The sequence below is a fragment of the Ictalurus furcatus genome, chromosome 1, assembly GCF_023375685.1.
Source record: "Ictalurus furcatus strain D&B chromosome 1, Billie_1.0, whole genome shotgun sequence".
Classification (NCBI taxonomy): Eukaryota; Metazoa; Chordata; class Actinopteri; order Siluriformes; family Ictaluridae; genus Ictalurus; species Ictalurus furcatus.
Window position 1 is genome coordinate 3,887,829 of NC_071255.1, and position 18,404 is coordinate 3,906,232.

General features: G+C 44.0%; 1 protein-coding gene across 1 annotated transcript; it reads left to right on the plus strand.

Moving 5' to 3' along the window:
• The first annotated feature begins 475 nt into the window (after positions 1–475).
• On the plus strand, positions 476–16,581 carry rhbdl1 (rhomboid, veinlet-like 1 (Drosophila)). The gene is made up of 7 exons (XM_053620517.1): positions 476–645; positions 1,487–1,711; positions 1,912–2,060; positions 9,812–9,924; positions 11,325–11,425; positions 13,413–13,473; positions 16,157–16,581. Exons 1-7 carry the CDS (start codon positions 580–582, stop codon positions 16,426–16,428), a joined length of 987 nt encoding a protein of 328 aa, XP_053476492.1. The 5' UTR covers positions 476–579; the 3' UTR covers positions 16,429–16,581.
• Positions 16,582–18,404: the final 1,823 nt, after the last annotated feature.

Consider the following 18,404-nt stretch of genomic DNA (forward strand, 5'->3'; position numbering starts at 1 on the left):
TAATGCATTAAGTTCTCGTCAGAGATCGGAACTGACAGTGCAGTGTGGAGGCAGACACGTCCTTAACTCGTAATGTGCGTGTGTGTGTGTGTGTTGTAATGTGTGTGTGTGTGTGTGTGTGTGTGTGTGCCTTTTTATGATTTCATCATTGTGAACATCTCCGTCCCACACACTCGTCTCCCTCGTCTTTGTGTTTGTGTGTGGCCCGATCTGCCCGTGTGTGTCTGACGCTCGTAAATAAACAGTCGTGAGTGTGCAGTGTGGTGGAGGAGATTAATAGCATTAAAACCCGGCTTATGCTTAATTAAACTGCTCTGAATGATCACACACACACACACACACACACACAGAGAGTATGCATTTTAAAATGATAGGTTACTGGTGTTGCATCATAAGATTGAACTGGAGTTATTAGAATTAGCCTATATACTGTATATGTTATAAGTGTGTGTGTGTGTGTGTGTGTGTGTGTGTGTGTGGGTGTAGCTGGACCCCGAGCAGACTGGTTTCATTGCGGTGGAGAACTTCACCAGTCTGGCGGAGCAGCATGAGCTGCAGCTGGACCCCAGCAAGCTGGACATGCTGCTGGCCCTCGTTCAGAGCGACCAGCACGGCCACGTCTGCTACCAGGAGCTCATCGAGCTGGTGAGACACACACATGCACACACACACACACACACATGTACGCACACACACACACACACACACACATGTACGCACACACATACACGTACACACACACACACATGTACGCACACACACACACATGTACGCACACACACACACACAGGTACGCACACACACGCATATGCACACACACATACACACATACACACAGACACACACACACGTGCACTCTCCCTCTCTGCTTCGGAAGTCAAAATAAAGTGTTCAAGTCAATTATTTAAGCATGAATTACATTTATTTTGGAAGAGAGGGATGTGTAAAATCATCTTTCTTTCTTTCTTTCTTCCATTTCATGTTAGTTCCTCTATCCATTCTTCATTTCCTATCATCAGAGAGTAGGATAATCAGTGAGAGTTGGATAAAATGTGACACGCAGATATATATACCCATAGTTGGGGGTTTCCATGTGCCTGTGTATGTGTGTGTCTGTGTGTGTGTGTGTGTGTGTGTGCTTAAGATATTTAAAGGGATAATGGGGTAATAAATGCAGAGCAGTAGGGCACTGCTGGCTTATCACAGCTTTCCAGACACACACACACACACACACACACACAAACCAAATCTCCCATCATGCACTGCTCTCTTGACTCCAGAGGAGCAAGCTTGGCTAAAATAATATCTACATTTAGACTGTGCGTGTGTGAGTGTGTGAGTGTGTGTGTGAGTGTGTGTGTGTGTGTGTGGTATTTTGTACAAAGGGACCGTTGATCTCAGATCGATTACACCACCTCATTACCATACAGTCAACAGGTTTCACACTGTTCCTCTCCTTCTCCATCTCTCCTCCTGTCTCCTTTAGCTAAGCAGCAAGCGCTCCAGTAGTTTCCGGCGTGCTATTGCCAATGGGCGGCGCACTCTGCAGCGCGAGATCCTATTGGACGAGACGGGCCTGGGCGTGTACAAGCGCTTTGTGCGCTACGTGGCGTATGAGATCCTCCCGTGTGAGACGGACAGACGCTGGTACTTTCATCAGAACAGGCTCTGTCCTCCACCTGTCTTCATGGCCATCGTCACCATAGTGCAGGTGCGCACACACACACACACACACACACACACACACACACACACACACATACACACTCCTTGGCGTTCTACCATTTGTCCCATATTCATTCATTCATTCTTTCTATAAAAAAAGAAAGATATAATTCTGATTTCTTTTGACCCTGCTATAGCTCTGTGTGTGTGTGTGTGTGTGTGTGTGTGTGTGTTTGTGTGTGTCAGATTGTGGTGTTTATGTGTTATGGGGTGAGGCTCAACAAGTGGGTTCTGCAGACATATCAGCCAGACTTCATGAAGAGCCCACTGGTGTATCATCCAGGACACCGAGCCCAAGTCTGGAGATTCTTCAGCTACATGTTCATGCATGTTGGGTAAGAACACACACACACACACACACACACACACACACACACACACACACTGACATCAGTGCAATAGAAAACCATAGACACATACTAGTCTTTCAGTGTTGTTATGTTATGTAATTGCACACACACTTGATCTTGGTCTGAAGTCCATTACTTTAGAGCCGCACTTGTTTATACGTTTTATACAGGTGCATGGAGCAGAGTCGATATTATTGATTCCAATGTCCTGAGTTTAGAAACCCGTTTGAAGTCCTGTGCTGAAGAAGCGTGCTGATCCTGCAGTTCTGAAGGAACAGTGTGTGAGTGAAGTCCTTTGGTTTGGACCGTTGCTTAAAACACTGATTTCATAGCCTGGTACTTCAGTTCATCTTCATTAACTGGTTTCTCCTGGACATGGTTATGGTGGAGCCAGAGCCTATCCATGGACCACTGAGTGTGTGATGAGGGTATATCTTTAAAGTGATGCCAGTCCATTGCAGGGGACAATAGTCAGTCACACATAGTCAGATCTAGGGGCAATTTAGTCACCATTCCACCTATTTCCATGATGTTTGGAGGTGGGTGGAAATCAGAGAACCTGGAGGAACCTACATGGGGAGAACATGGGGAAACTCCAGGCAGACAGTAACATGAGGTATGGATTGAACCGGGGAACCTGGCCCTAGACCATGGTGCCCTGGACACTTTTATCCAAGGTAGTTTGCATGTAAGGTAGAATAGATCTGAGCAGATGAGAGTCTATGGTCAAAATCCCACCATTGGCTCTGGGATTTGGGATTGGAGGTCTGGGATTTTAACTCACAACCTTCCAATGACTAACATAGAACCTCACCCACTCAGATCCCACTGCCCCAGATGATATATGGTAGATAGATGATTCAGATGAGAGATTAGCCCTAACAACCCTCCATTCTATCATCGGTTGAGTCGTACTAGATTGGTGACATCAAAGAACGCTGAAGTGGTTTGGTAGACCTCATTGTTGCATTCTCATCATTAAGCAGTGCTGTTCTTTTTCTATGGCTGCATCAGATACTAATGAGTTCTTCATTTTTGTTGACATCCATGCTGGACTGTCATTGTGGTTTCACCTGATCAGTTCTGCTGCCTTGGTTCTTCATGCAGGTGAACCATCATGCAGGTTCTTCATGCTCTTGTGTTGTTGCTCATTATCTTCATTACTAAGAGACACTCAGATTTGGTGATGCTGGTGCTCTGCTTTGTAATGCAGTCCTCAGAGTAGTATGAGTGCATTCCCCAGTCTGTACTCCTATGGGAAATGAGGGTTTACAAAGGGTTCTTGGTACATTATGGGGTCAATTTGCAGCTTGGAATCCAACCCTGATCATGGAGAACCAGATTTGATGTCGGTTTGGTGTTTTCCTGCTCAAATCCACATGATTCTACTCCTCAGTTAATGGCCATACTTACAAAGTGTGTCAGACCTTACTGTAGATAACGGCAAATCTGCTCGACGCCATTCAAACCAGACCATTATGAGGACTCTGGATTTAAGGAATTCTGCATGCAGTGTTGATATTGATGCAATTCCAACATGATCAACATAGGTACTGTTAGTAGATGTAGTTCCCTAATGAGCAAATCAGAGGCAACAACGGCAAGGACAGAACCTTGAAATGACATGAGGAAGAAACCTCGAGAGGAACCGGACTGAAAAAGGAACCCATCCTCTTCTGGGTCACATGAGATCATGGGATTTTGATTGCTACTCTAAATAGCCATACTGTGAAAAGGAAAATTGTACTTAGACGGATACGTACGTAGATGTGTTGAAAGGATGTTGTTAGGTATGCACTTTTCATAAATAGTCCTGGGAGCTGCGTGGCAATCTTTACGATTACAGCAGCAGTTTCTTGGACGTGAAAAACGTTAGGGCATCCAAGTGAGACTATTTATAAGTGCAGAAAGCTTCAGACGAAGAACCAGAGGAGCAGAGCAGGAGAGTACTGAGGGCTTTAAAATCCAGGATTTATTATTCTTTTTTTTCTTTTTAAAGGGGGTGAACCAAGACACCACTTGTCATCTCGAGAGGACTGCTGGGAAAAGCACCTCTGCCAGCGTTCAAGTTAAATTGAAGCCTTTTGAGATCATTTGCTATATCGCCTAGCTAAAACTGAGCAGCCAGCGCTCTGCAAATGTGTCAGGCTGCCTGATGGTGTCGGGCGGTTGGTAACCTCACGGGGAGAGACCTGTAACGGATAGAATTGGGAAGGAATCAGGTTAAAAGTAGAGTGAAAAAAGAAAGAATCCTTTAGGGTTTGATATCCTTCCAATGCATTCTGCCAATGCACACAAGACATGATGTATGAATCACATTTGGAATGGTTTCCCACTGAAATGGGGTTTCCCCGCAAGCTGAAGGAATACATTTTGAGCGAACGCCGCCAAGAAACCCAGCATCTGTTTGCAGAACAACGAACAAGCAAGCCAAGCTCCAGGCTCCCCCAAGGCCATGCTTTCAGGATTGACAGTACCGTGAAGCGGGAGCCGTAATCAAAAAAACAGCACATACTGCAAGCGTTCTGCTTGTACATATGTTCAAATGCGGCGCGAAATGTCCGTGCGATTGAGAAAGAGAGGTGGCATCATCCGCGGAGCTGTTTCTGCAAACAGCAGGAGGTCTGAGAATCGAGGACTTGAGTGCCGTAGCTGTGATGCTTCCGAGTCACAGAAGTTAGTCACGCTCAATCTCTTCGCTGCTTAGATTAGCCTGCTATTAAAAATGTGCATATTCTGATATCGTAAGAACCTTGGCAGATTGTGATAGTCATTGTACACACCAATTTTTTTATACAAACAGTGCTTGTTTACTCACAATCTGCTACCAGTATAGATAAAAGCACAAGATTTGGTGCCAAATTTGAGCGTGATCCTAACCCGAGGGCAAAAGTAAGGTACGAGATCGTTGCCGATGTGCTGTTTTACTCCCATCTGCACATGCCTGTTCAAAATCTGGCCATAAGTATAACAAATGAGGACGAACAAGATGGCTTACATTCAACCAAGTTAATGGAATGATGTTGTTACGTTATGTATATAGATAAAAAATAGGGCCTTAACAATAAATCAGGCTTTATAAGCATATCTTGTAACAGAGATCAAGTTGAATAACCTTGCAAGCTAGATATGTCATACTATCTAGCGAGTTACCTTCGCAACTGATTAAGACACGTAACATGAAGTAGCTCAATTTAACTGTTCGACGAACACAAACAATTATGTAAACATATTGGTTTAGTTATATATACGTAATGAGGATTTAATACCATCGGTATTCAGACCTCAAATGTAACACTGGTCGTGTGAGGCCAGTATTAAATACCTTAACATGACAATTAATGAATTAGTAGTGTCAACGAAGGACACTGAAAGAGACAGCATCCTAACCTGAGACATTATATTGCTTATATTGAGGACTAAATTGTTTCGGCATAACATTATAAGCTACACATAGTGCAAGCTGTAAGTGTAGTAGATGAGCGCTTGGTCAGCGTATCCTTCAAACCCTTCAAACTGGCACTTTTTCTTTACAGGAGAGTGCACTGAAACAACAAAAGCAGTGGGATTATCTTAATGATTCAACAGATGAATGAGGTAGTCAATTATTGATCAGTGTGCGAGATAAAAAAAAAATAAATTAATGCAAAATAATAGGATGTTCTGGATCAAGTGCTATTTTATTTTATAAGCCGTTGAATCATGGAATAAATTTGCAGTGAATTAATCATACAGTATGATAATTGCAAGATGCAGCAATTACGCTAGACTATTATTAAATTGATTTCAACGTTTCATGGATTTTCATTAATACAATCATTGCAGTAGTTATATTTAAACTGTCTCTTGCCTTTATCTTACTTTGTATTATGCTTGACAGAATTTTTTTTCTGCCGAATATGATATAATATAATATAAAGAAATTTATCTCTCTTCAGTCCACATTTTCTATCCCTGATTTTTTATTTATTTTTTTCGGGCTTAAAAGCAAGTGTTTGTGTTTATAGTGTTTAAAGTGCTCTTCAGAATCTTTATTCTTAAGTTGCTGTCTCTGAATGTGGCACTTTGCTGAACTGAATTATGGGCTTACTTTCACAAAGAAGAGATTTGCTGCCTTGGAAAAGTGGAGCATTAAGACTTTCCAAAATGCTGTTTCAGGTATAACACAATACATAATATAAGCAGTTATTAACAGTTGACTGCTGGGAAAAGCAGACAGAGACACAGTCGAGGTTACAAAAATATGTGTACGCTAACCGAGCTGTCAGACTGCGAGTGTGTTGTCACAGTCAGGTTCATTGTCGGCCTTGCACATTCGCGCTAGTGTTAGAAAGCACAAACTGCTCTGTGCTCGAGCATAAAAAAAAAAATAAAAAAAGCTCAGCTTGTCGTAGTAGTGAGCCGACAGTAGTGATGTCGTCGCTGTGCGGGTTTGTGGTTGGAAATGACACTCATGCCTGAAATTAGGTGAAAGTGGATTAAAATAAATAAATAAATAAATAAATAAACGATTCCAGGAATGGTTTAATTAAAATTATAGTGGGGGGGGGGGGGTTAATTTCAGGTCATTTACTCATTAATAAATGCATATAAGCAACGGTTGATTTACTCCTAAAACATCTCAACACCCCTTTAGATGAGAATGGTTAGTCAGTACTGTTAATAAATCAAAGTAATATGTTGTTGAAATAGTCACAATATTGATAATAAGCCTAGATTATATGCTTTTGTTTTGGATTTGGTCCTGTCTCCAGCCCCCATTCTTATAAACGGTCGATTACCCTAATGTGTTCACCTGTTCCGTGTCACACCTTGATTAGTTTTGTTATTTCTGCCACTTTGTTACTGTTCTATGGATCAGAATACATTATGATGCTTTTGTATCAAAAAGTCCAAACTTTACTTTCCCGCGTTCTTTGTGTCTTGTTGTATTTCCTGGTTTGGACCCTCAACTGTTTCCGTGTTTTGATCATGAATTATCTTAAAACTGGACTATTGCAACTCAGTACTCTCGGGCCTCCCGGCCAGCTCCATCAAACCCCTTCAAATGATTCAGAATGCAGCAGCACGCCTCATCTTCAACCAGCCCAAAAGAACCCATGTTACACCCCTCTTCATCTCCCTCCACTGGCTTCCTGTAGCTGCCCGCATCAAATTCAAAGCCTTGATGCTCACCTACAAGACCTTGTCTGGAACAGCACCCCCGTACTTCAACACTCTCCTGAATGCTTATGTTCCCTAACGCAATCTGCGATCAATCAACGACCGAGGCTTAGTAGTGCCTACTCAGCGTGGCTCAAGGTCCCTTTCAAGAACCTTCACACTAACTGTTCCTCAGTGGTGGAATGAACTTCCGACCTCAATCCGGACCACAGAATCTCTCACCATCTTCAAAAAACAGCTAAAGACCCACCTCTTCCGTGAACACCTAACCAACCCATAACCCATAAAATAAATAAATAAATAAATACATTACTCTGGCACTTACACCTCTACTCTGTGCACTTTGCTTCTTCTGGAACTCAATTAATGGACCTTGTATTGTAGCACGACTTGTATTGTTCTCCGCTTGATGTATCGCTTTGCTTGTATTTCCTCATTTGTAAGTCGCTTTGGATAAAAGCGTCCGCTAAATGAATAAATGTAAATGTAAATGTAAATCTTCGTGTTACCGTACCCACCCTTTCGTTTGATCCCAGCTACATCCATTTCACACCATTTCTTGCCGCATGCACATTTCAGTCTGATTTACATTACGCCACTGAATTAAAAAAAGAAAACTGCTTTAAAGAAAAAAATAAATAAAGCGTCAATACAGAAAACTGCAGCACAGTGTACATTACAGAGAAAACACAGGATCCTCCAGATTATCAAGAGGGAATTCTCTGACCTCGATCTGACTACTAGTGTGTCGCATTACCGCACAAACGCACACATACACACTGGAGTATAGCACAACTCGAGCCAGCAGGGTCGGAACTCGGCCACGCGAACACACAGATGGAGATTTAAACCCTGGTGGAACGGTTTTACACACTGGTGTGTGCACAGACTAGTCTAGCATGGTGGTAGTTTGCCAGTTTGGATTTGGATCAGGAATACACATTTCTACACGGATGTTGACATCTGTACTCGCCCGGCTTGTGCTCATATGCTGCGCATGAGACGTCCTGAATTCTTAGGACAAATTTAGACAAATCAGTAGCTTGGGTAGCTAGGACTATTTGCCAAGCTTTCTGGTGGGTTTTTTTTTCATGATCTCCCAGTGGACTCAGTCGGCTGCTGATATAGCAATGATATAGCATTTTCATCAACCATTCCATTGGTATCTTGATAGTGTACCTGTTGCTTGCTAATCATTCCTAAATCCCATTGCTTACTCCACTGCAGACATCAACAGCCTTGCAGGGTATCCTTAGTTTGAAGACATGGTTTAAAGGGATCCCAAAGCCCAAATTTCCAAAACACAAACATGTATCTTATACGTTAGCTAAGCCCTCTGTTCCCCATTTGAAAAACATAGCTATATGCTAGTGCAGCTCTGCCCGAGTCTAAAGATACCAACAAGCTAAGGCTTAATCTTCTGTAACCACTTTATCCTGGTCAGGGCCATGGCTGATCCAGAGCCTAGAGAACCCCCCTGAATGGGTCGCTAGTCCCTGGAGGCACCGTGCACACAAATTTTGACACTCATTCACACCAAGGTGCTGTGTAGAGCTGCCAGTGCTCGTGCCAGCATGTTTTTGTGGTGGGTAAGAGGAAACCGGAGAACCTAGAGGGAACACATAGACAGTAACCCGAGTTCAGGAACCAGGAAAAGAGGGAACACTACTTGCTTTGCTACCATGTCATAAGAATTGCTTATTGAAGAGGTGGGTGCTCAGCCTGCATTTGAAGGTTGCCAAGAACCCACCTATACAGGCATCCAGGGGAAGTTCATTTCACTTCCTGGATCTCACTACAGAAAAGTCTTGAGCCACAAGGAAGACTGTCCAGGACCGAGTTGCAGTATTTGTTGGAATGCCAGTGTCTTGAAATTATCCATCCATCCATTTTCTATACCACTTATCCTACACAGGGTTGGGAGGAGCCTGGAGTCTATCCCTGGGGACACCCTGGATGGGGTGCTGACTCATCACAGGGCACAATCACACACCCATTCAAATTTGAAAATGCCACTCAGCCTACAACGCATGTCTTTGGACTGGTGGGGAAACCGGAGTACCCGGAGGAAGCACGGGGGGAGAACAAGAAAACTCTGCGCACACAGAATGGAGGCGGGATTTGAACCCCCATCCCCGGAGGTGTAAGGAAAACATGCTAACCACAAAGCCACCGTGCCCCCCAAGAAAATTGTAAGTAACTGGGTTCTGTTATAGCGGTAACTCGGTTAACCATCACTATGAACAGGACTGAGTACTGATCCTTGAGGGACACCATTAAAGAGTGTGCATTGTGCTGATGTGTGACCAAGCGTCCCTCCTGGTAGAGAGCAAACCGCTGCCGTGCTGAGGCGGTGCTTATCGTGGTTAAATGTCTTGAAGCTACAAAGGTTCCCAGGAGGATCAGGACTGAGGACAGTTTGGCTGATTTAGCGGAATGGAGCTTCAGCACATTGAACCATTCAGTCAATGGGAGGGCAAGATAATGACTTATGATTAGTGCACCTCTGCACATGTATTTGTGTGATATTTTAGCCTGAGTCTTGCCATGAATCTGTGTGTGTGTGTGTGTAGGTTGGAGCAGCTGGGTTTTAATGCGCTACTCCAGCTGATGATTGGCGTTCCTCTGGAGATGGTACACGGAATTCTGAGAATCAGCCTTCTCTATATGGCAGGAGTGGTGGCAGGTGAGTGTGTGTGTGTGTGTGTGTGTGTACATGTAATTGTAATTAATGTGTGTATGTGAAAGCGAGAGGAAAAAAGAGAGAGTGTGAAAGAGAGAGTGTTGGTTGTGCTGTGGCTGCACTTTGACTAAATTCAGTATCATATTTATGCCTCATAGATCACTGGGACAATCAATACACACACACACACACACACACACACACACACACACACACACACAAACTCATAAACACCAGCCTGTGCTGCTGTAGTGAATGTGTACCATGAGTGTGGTGTTACGGTATGTGTGTGTGTGTGTGTGTGTGTGTTGGAATCTGAGAGAGTAGCGAATCTATAATCGAGCCGCAGACAAGGTCATCTCCTACTCGTTAAACGCACACACACTCGTCACAACAATACAAACGTTTACACACTTTGCACACTCTGAGGACGAGAAGAGGAGAAAGGAACAAGTAATGGAGATATAGTGTCAGATAGAGAGACAGACACAGATAGAGGGTAGACAGAAAGACAGAAGGATGGTGAGAGAGAGAGAGTGAGTGCTGAGCCCTGCATCTGCAGCACAGCACAACATGCTGCTTATAGACATCTGTCTCACACACACACACACACACACACACACACACACACACACAGTGTATGCTAGGTCAATATGTAATTATCACAGCTGATGATTATGTATTTTCCTGCAAGGTTATTTACTGTGCTTGCTTCAGCATGTATATCACGCATTTGCCTCCATGTGTGTTGTGCGGTGCCAAAATTTACGGTCGAATACCGACGTACGATTTTTATTTTTTTGGACCAGGACGTGGAGTGTGAGGAGGAAACGTGAGAGCGAGAGAAGCTTTTTGTGTACAGAAGAGGAAGACGGATTTAATATTTTACCGCCATGTGCTGATATCTTGATGCACTTTTGATGAGGATGGATGAGACGAGCATGTGTGTGTGTGTGTGTGTGTGTGTGTGTGTGTGTGTGTGAGTGTGAGTGTGTGTGTGTGTATTCCGCTCCACATCCGAGTGCGCAGTCATCAGCTTGTTGATGTTTTGTGAGATCTCCGGTCATGTTTCAAATCTGCGTAAACGCGCTGTAGGCAACAGAATCATGCTCATTGTTCGATAATGGAGGCATTTGTTGCCATGGGAACGGTTGATCAGCTTTGGTGGATTGGCTGAATTATGGGGTGGAGAGTAAAATACTTCAGCTACTGACATCTCTCTCACACTCATACACACACACACACACACACACACACACACACACATTCTCTCTCTGCTAACCACTCCCTATCTTTCCCAATATCCCTCTCCTCCTTCTCTCTTTTTATCACTTTCTCATTCTCACTTTTCCTTTATCTCTCTCTCTCTCTCTCTCTCTCTCTCTCTCTCTCTCTCTCTGCAGGTTCTCTCACTGTCTCTATCACTGATATGCGAGCGCCGGTGGTCGGTGGCTCTGGAGGAGTCTACGCACTCTGCTCTGCCCATCTTGCCAACGTCGTCATGGTAACCAAGCCTAGCCACCGTAACAACTACGAGTGCATCACTGAATGAATGAGAGAGAGAGAGAGAGAAAGCGATGGCATAGATGCATTTTGTTTGCTTTCAGCCCGTTTCCCTGGAGACCAAATGACACTGTCACCTCTCAAACAATCTTGGGTACACACTTTGTGAAAAAGTATTAGCTCCTGCCTGCTTTTTTTTTCTTTTGTCTAATATTGTGCTCGCATATTCCAGTGGATTGACATCATGTTTATTAAAAAAAAACATATCTGCACAATCAAATATTAATTCCTTGGTTCGTTTCCAATCATATGGAGTTCCAGCTTCACAAAATCCACAGAAATATTAAGGCTCATCCGAGAATCATGGCTGTAATCCGTAGCAATATCAGAGTAGCGGCAGCTCATATCCATCTTTCAGACGGGCTGAGGACACAAACAGTATAACACCCGAAGCACATTGATGGGGAAGAAAGAAATAAGATGATGGAAACAGGCAACAAGCTCTGACTCGGCTGAGAGCTATCGACTCAGAACTATGTACATCACAGTCTCGACTCGAATCGGTGTCACGGACTCGAGTCTGAGCTATATCGCAGACTCGACTCGGAGCTGTATCAAGGTCTCGAGTGGAACTATTTCACAGACTCGAGTCGGAGCTGTATCACAGACTCGAGTCGGAGCTGTATCACAGTCATGAGTCGGAGCTGTATCACAGACTTGAGTCGGAGCTGTATCACAGTCATGAGTCGGAGCTGTATCACAGACTCGAGTCGGAGCTGTATCACAGTCATGAGTCGGAGCTGTATCACAGACTCGAGTTGGAGCTGTATCACAGACTCGACTCGGAGCTGTATCACAGTCTCGAGTCGGAGCTGTGTCAGAGTCTCCAGTCGGAGCTGTGTCAGAGTCTCCAGTCGGAGCTGTATCACAGTCTCGAGTCGGAGCTGTATCACAGTCTCGAGTCGGAGCTGTATCACAGACTCGAGTCAGAGCTGTATCACAGTCTCGAGTCGGAGCTGTATCACAGTCTCGAGTCGGAGCTGTATCACAGACTTGAGTCGGAGCTGTATCACAGTCATGAGTCGGAGCTGTATCACAGACTCGAGTCGGAGCTGTGTCACAGTCTCGAGTCGGAGCTGTGTCACAGACTCGAGTCGGAGCTGTGTCACAGTCTCGAGTCGGAGCTGTGTCACAGTCTCGAGTCGGAGCTGTATCACAGTCTCGAGTCGGAGCTAATTCACAGCCTCGAGTCGGAGCTAATTCACAGCCTCGAGTCGGAGCTGTATCACAGTCTCGAGTCAGAGCTGTATCACAGTCTCGAGACCGACCTATATTGCAGACTCGACTCGGAGCTGTATCACAGACTCGAGTCGGAGCTGTGTCACAGACTCGAGTCGGAGCTGTGTCACAGTCTCGAGTCGGAGCTGTGTCACAGACTCGAGTCGGAGCTGTATCACAGTCTCGAGTCGGAGCTGTGTCACAGACTCGAGTCGGAGCTAATTCACAGCCTCGAGTCGGAGCTGTGTCACAGACTCGAGTCGGAGCTGTGTCACAGACTCGAGTCGGAGCTGTGTCACAGTCTCGAGTCGGAGCTGTGTCACAGACTCGAGTCGGAGCTGTATCACAGACTCGAGTCGGAGCTGTATCACAGTCTCGAGTCGGAGCTGTATCAGTCTCGAGTCGGAGCTGTGTCACAGACTCGAGTCGGAGCTAATTCACAGCCTCGAGTCGGAGCTGTATCACAGTCTCTGTGTGTGTGTGTGCTCTCTGTGTTCAGAGCCATTCCAAATGTAACATTTATTGTGCCAAATAAAGCTGGAGAGTGTAGCAGAGTGAGTCACTTCAGTTGCATATGGTCTGTGTATGTGAGTGTTTATTTTATTCCATCATGAATCATGAATAGCTTTGATCTCAGCATCACTTTACACACACAAACACATGGATGAGTATGCACTTTCCTCACTAACCATCGTGCGTGTGTATTTCAGAACTGGGCCGGGATGAAGTGTCCGTACAAGTTACTGCGGATGATCCTCGCGCTGGTTTGCAGTAAGTGTCACTAACTGGCCGGGACGGATTTGAATGGCCTTCCATGTTACAGGAAAATAATCAACGATAGTGTGGTGCGATACGGCCCAAGGCAAAGCGGAGACGCTATTTGCCAACACCTTTTTTTTTTCTTTTCTATTAAATAAAGGCACCTCATACTTTTTTTTATCCATTTAGAGTTGCATTGCATGTTATGGAATGCCCGTGAAACTAGTATTTCCTTCCAAAGCGTTCATCATTCATCAGTAACAGCCAGAATCTCATGCAAGTAAAGGTGCGATGCTGCACGTAGGAATATCACATGACTCACACGATCCTCCTATCACACTGTTCCGTGGCCGCCTTCTTTCTAATTTTATGTTTGGCATTTGATGTGTGTGCTAATTATAACCACGGAAACCTCCACCTTCCGACAACCATCGTTGTGCCCTTGAACAGGGTTTTATTTAACCCCTGTATGCTCCAGTGGAGTAGCAAGTATTCACCCCCCTCCCCCCTCCCCCTTGTTTCTCTGACCCCAGACTGTTGGATCAATACAGATAAAAAAAATATATATATTACTTTTGGTTCATCAGATATCCTCTAACCGTCTCAGCAGATCCCAATGGAGATTACAAGATTACTTGCGGGACTTTTTCAGCCCGGGGTTATCGCGAGTCCGAGTCAGCATTCGTATTTCTAAATAACGGAGATGTGTTCCGGATGTCCTCGGTATTTCACGGGAATTAAACGGCAGTCCTCGACTAAACCATGCTGTATTATACAACAGCGCTGACATCTGACATTTTGTCGTTGTTGTTTTCAAAACAGCAGTTCTGATCGTTTTCGCAGGTTTATATTATTCCTTACGTAAAGACGTGTGCGCCTGAGGATTACTATAATGATCGGTATTGATCCGCACTGAAAGATTATTATGTTTTAATAGTAACGCTATGGGAATAATTGCGTATTTCAGTATCTTATCATTAACGCTTACAATAGTTCTGCAGTACGCAGTCTCTTCCCCTCCTGTTCTCCTTCTACCTCTCTCTCTCTCTCTCTCTCTTTGATATAGTGAGTTCATACTTTGAAATAAGCAGGAAGTGAGGCCATGTTTAGAGTAGAGTGTCTGCCGGATATAAAAAGTCAACACACTCCTGTTAAAATGTCAGGGGTTTCTTTTTTTTGTGTAAATCCTATCAAATCTTTTTCCACCTTTAATGTCATCTACCAACAAAATTCAAGTGAAAAACAATCAGAAATGTTTCTTTTTTTTTTCTGAGTAAAAGCTGGCGGCACAACCCTTGACTAATCCTTTTCGCTTGTAATGCAGCACTCAGTCGTTTTAGGAAGAGTCTCCTAACTAACCAAATGCATCTTGATTTGGCCATTTTATTCCGCTCTTCCGTCAAAAATGATCCGACTGCGAGGGAAATATCCTGAGTAAAGCACCCTTCAGGTTTACAGTTCCACAGCTTTTCCGTAGGATTTACATCTGGGCTCTGACTCTATGCCGTTCCAAAAAAATATCGACCTTCTTCTTCTGAATCCATTCCTTAGTTCACTGGGATTTGTGCTTTAAGTCGTTATCGTGCCGGAAGGTCAAATTTTTCAGCGTCTTCAGCTGTCTAATTGAGTCCTGTGGGTTTTGTGTGAAAATCCCCAGTCCCAGCTGAACAGTAACAACCCCGTAGTATGACGCTACCACCACCATGCTTCACCATGGATATGATGCTTTCTGGATGATAAGCCGTCGTGTTTTTGCGGCAAATATTGCCCAAAAGTTGCTACTTTAGTCTAATCATTGAGATACATGCTTTGCAAGGTTTATTTCTGTCTTTGGACGTAATTGTGGTCAAAAGAACGCTAAGAACCTGGACAATGTTAATCAGTGGTCCATAGGTCGTGTCTGTTCGGTTTGTATAACCCACCATTTGGCGATAAGGCGAACATGTAATTGTTTTAACACGCGTTCATTTCAGGGAAACTTCTACGACAGCGCTGGTTGGTCACATTGGTATTCCATCCATCCATCCATCCATCCATCCTCTATACCGCTTTATCCTTTTCAGGGTCACAGGGAAACCTGGAGCCTATCCCAGGGAGCATCGGGCACAAGGCGGGGTACACCCTGGACAGGGTGCCAGTCCATCGCAGCACGTTGGTATTTAACAACGAAAAACGTATAACTGTTGATATTGTGGAGATGTTAATTGAACATATATGGAAAGAATCTCCAGAGCCAGCTGGAGAAAGCTGTAACCTTTCCACCACTTGAAAATCGTCAGGCCAAACGGTATTCCAGTTTCTCAGTAATAGGACTTTTTCTGTCTTTTTACTTTCACGAGACATAAAAAGACATATTTTTTTAATCCCCCACAAAATACATAATGGCATTTTCTATCGCAAAAGGTCAATTTGAGGAAAACAACCTGCCAGCAGCAAATCTTGCAAATATGTTTGCACCCCAATGTCATGTTAATCACTACCATCGTGGCCATAAAGATGACGGAAGCTTAACTAATGGTCCTCTCGTTTTGTTCAGGACACCCGGGGCTTTCATTATATCTCTAATAGCTATTATTTTGTTCAGGAGATGTCTCAAGCGCAAGCCTCACTGGCTGTAGAAACATCCAAGGAAATTACTTTAACTTCGTTGTAACTAATAAGTGATCAATTCAATTTCTCATTTTCTCTGCCGTAGTGAGCTCAGAGGTGGGCCGAGCGGTGTGGCTGCGCTTCTCGCCGCCGTTGCCGTCGTCAGGGCCGCAGCCGAGCTTCATGGCCCACCTGTCGGGTGCCGTGGTGGGGATCAGCATGGGCCTGCTTATCTTGCGCAGCTACGAGGAGTCGCTGCACAAGCAGTGCTCATGGTGGGTCCTCGTCTTCTCCTTCGTCACCTTCCTACTCTTCGCCATCTTCTGGAACATCTTCGCGTACGAGCTGTTAGGAGTCCAAATTCCGCCTCCACCCTGATGATACGCCCCCGACCTTTTCCTCACTCCGGCTGCGGATGGCCACACAACCTTCAAGAAACTGGATTTCTTGATGGCCTCACTCCCCTTTTTGTTACAGGCTCCGCCCCCCCTTTTGACCAATACTGGACGGATGGTCCAAACAGGAAGATTGGAAATTCTTACAGTGATTTTTTTCTTTCAGGACTTTTCTTAACGTGTTACTACTTAGACTCTTTATTTACACACTCCCACTTGACCACTTCTAAAGCCAGGAGGGGAAGATATGAATGACCTTTTAATCACGTTGGTTTATTTTTGCTCAATTTTCATCAAAATCCGTCCTTTTCAGCTTTCAGTTCAAACGTTATATTCAGCGGATTTTGATTTCATGATTTCAAAATGGTGCGTTATTATTTTTTATTGCTGTTACACTGTCTGTTGTTCAGTGTCTTTGGGAAGCTGAATGGAAATACAGTTTCAAAAAGAGTTTCTGATCCTACACACACACACACACTCCATCTAAAGCCCAGTCTTTCTTTGTGCAGCTCTTGCCCTTTAACATCCTTCACACTTCATGAGGTCAGAGGGTAAAGTCCTTGATATCAGCCTTTGAGAGTCACCTGGTAAATGTTGCCTTGGTTACTGTCAGCCATTTGCTATGGCAGCCATTATCAAGGTGTTTTCTCATTGTGGAAGCAATGGTTGAGGCAAGTATTTTGTAAAAATTCAGAGGAATTGTAAAAAGCCTATGACTGAAATAGTAAGTAAAAAACATATGACCCCTAAATTTCTCATTTTTCAAATGAGCCAGCTGCAATCGTGAGAACGTTTTGCCGAAACAAAGTCCTGCCTTCGAATACACTGAGGCGAAGTCCCAGACGCTAGAGTTTGCTCGTAACCACCACTGCGAAACATAACAAAGTAGACATGGTTTAGTTCACAGAAATACCTCAACGCAAAGAAGGGTCCCTAAAAATGAAAATAATGTACAGCTGCCGCAGCTAGCTAGGAGTGTGCTAGCTCATGGTTGACTAGCGAGAAAAAAACTCAGCTAAAGCCTGACAGAACACAGTGTCTGTAATCACTTAGCTAACGTTAGACTTTATTTATTTTACTAAACAATCATTCAAATTTTACATTTGCTAACATCACTCACAGAGCATTATGGGTAGCACATTATTGTTTGTGAGAAAAACTTTGTAACATCCACAAAGCTTGGTAAGATGAATTCTGTGTTCTTGTGTTTGAGATGTTTTTTGTTTGTTCGTTTGTTTGTTTGTTTTTATGGCTGATGTTATAGTAAGAATGCTAGCGTTTGGGACAGACCCTACAAGGGCATTTTTCACTCTAAGGTTGCCAGATATCAGGAAATCTCATCCATGTGAGGATTTCTGAAGGCCTTACACTACAAAGTACTCAATTCTGCAGTGCCAAGTTACCATTCGCTAAGCTGCTAATGTCAAATTGTATATTCAACAAGACTGAATATCTTTATTTTTGTTTACGTTCCTAACTTTCAAAAAAACAGGGGGGGTTGTAGGGTTGTTATATGAGACGGGAGCGGGGTGGGGACAGTTGGGTGGTAGGGGGGATGTAGACCTTTTTGAAAAGCACGACAACGTTGCAGGTGTGTGTTGTTGTAAACTTTCGTGCCATGAGTTGTATATTTCTATTTGTACCTCTATTTATTCCAGTCATCGTTCTGTGCTTGCGGCTTCTGTGCATCGAGCTGTGTGATGATGATGATGCGAGATGTGCTTTAAAACAACGCAGCACCTCAAACACACATTACGGTCAAGTCCGTGAGGACTACAAAAAAGGATCAATTGCAATGAACATTGGTGGATCTGGCTGTGTTCCAATAAAAGGCCTTAAATCCTTTTCACTATTCTCTGTCTAAGGCGTAGTCCCTAGCCAAGGTGAAATGCTGGAGGGTGATTTGGGACAACACCACAGTGAGCACAAACCTGCAACCCTTATTCTCATAATGAATAC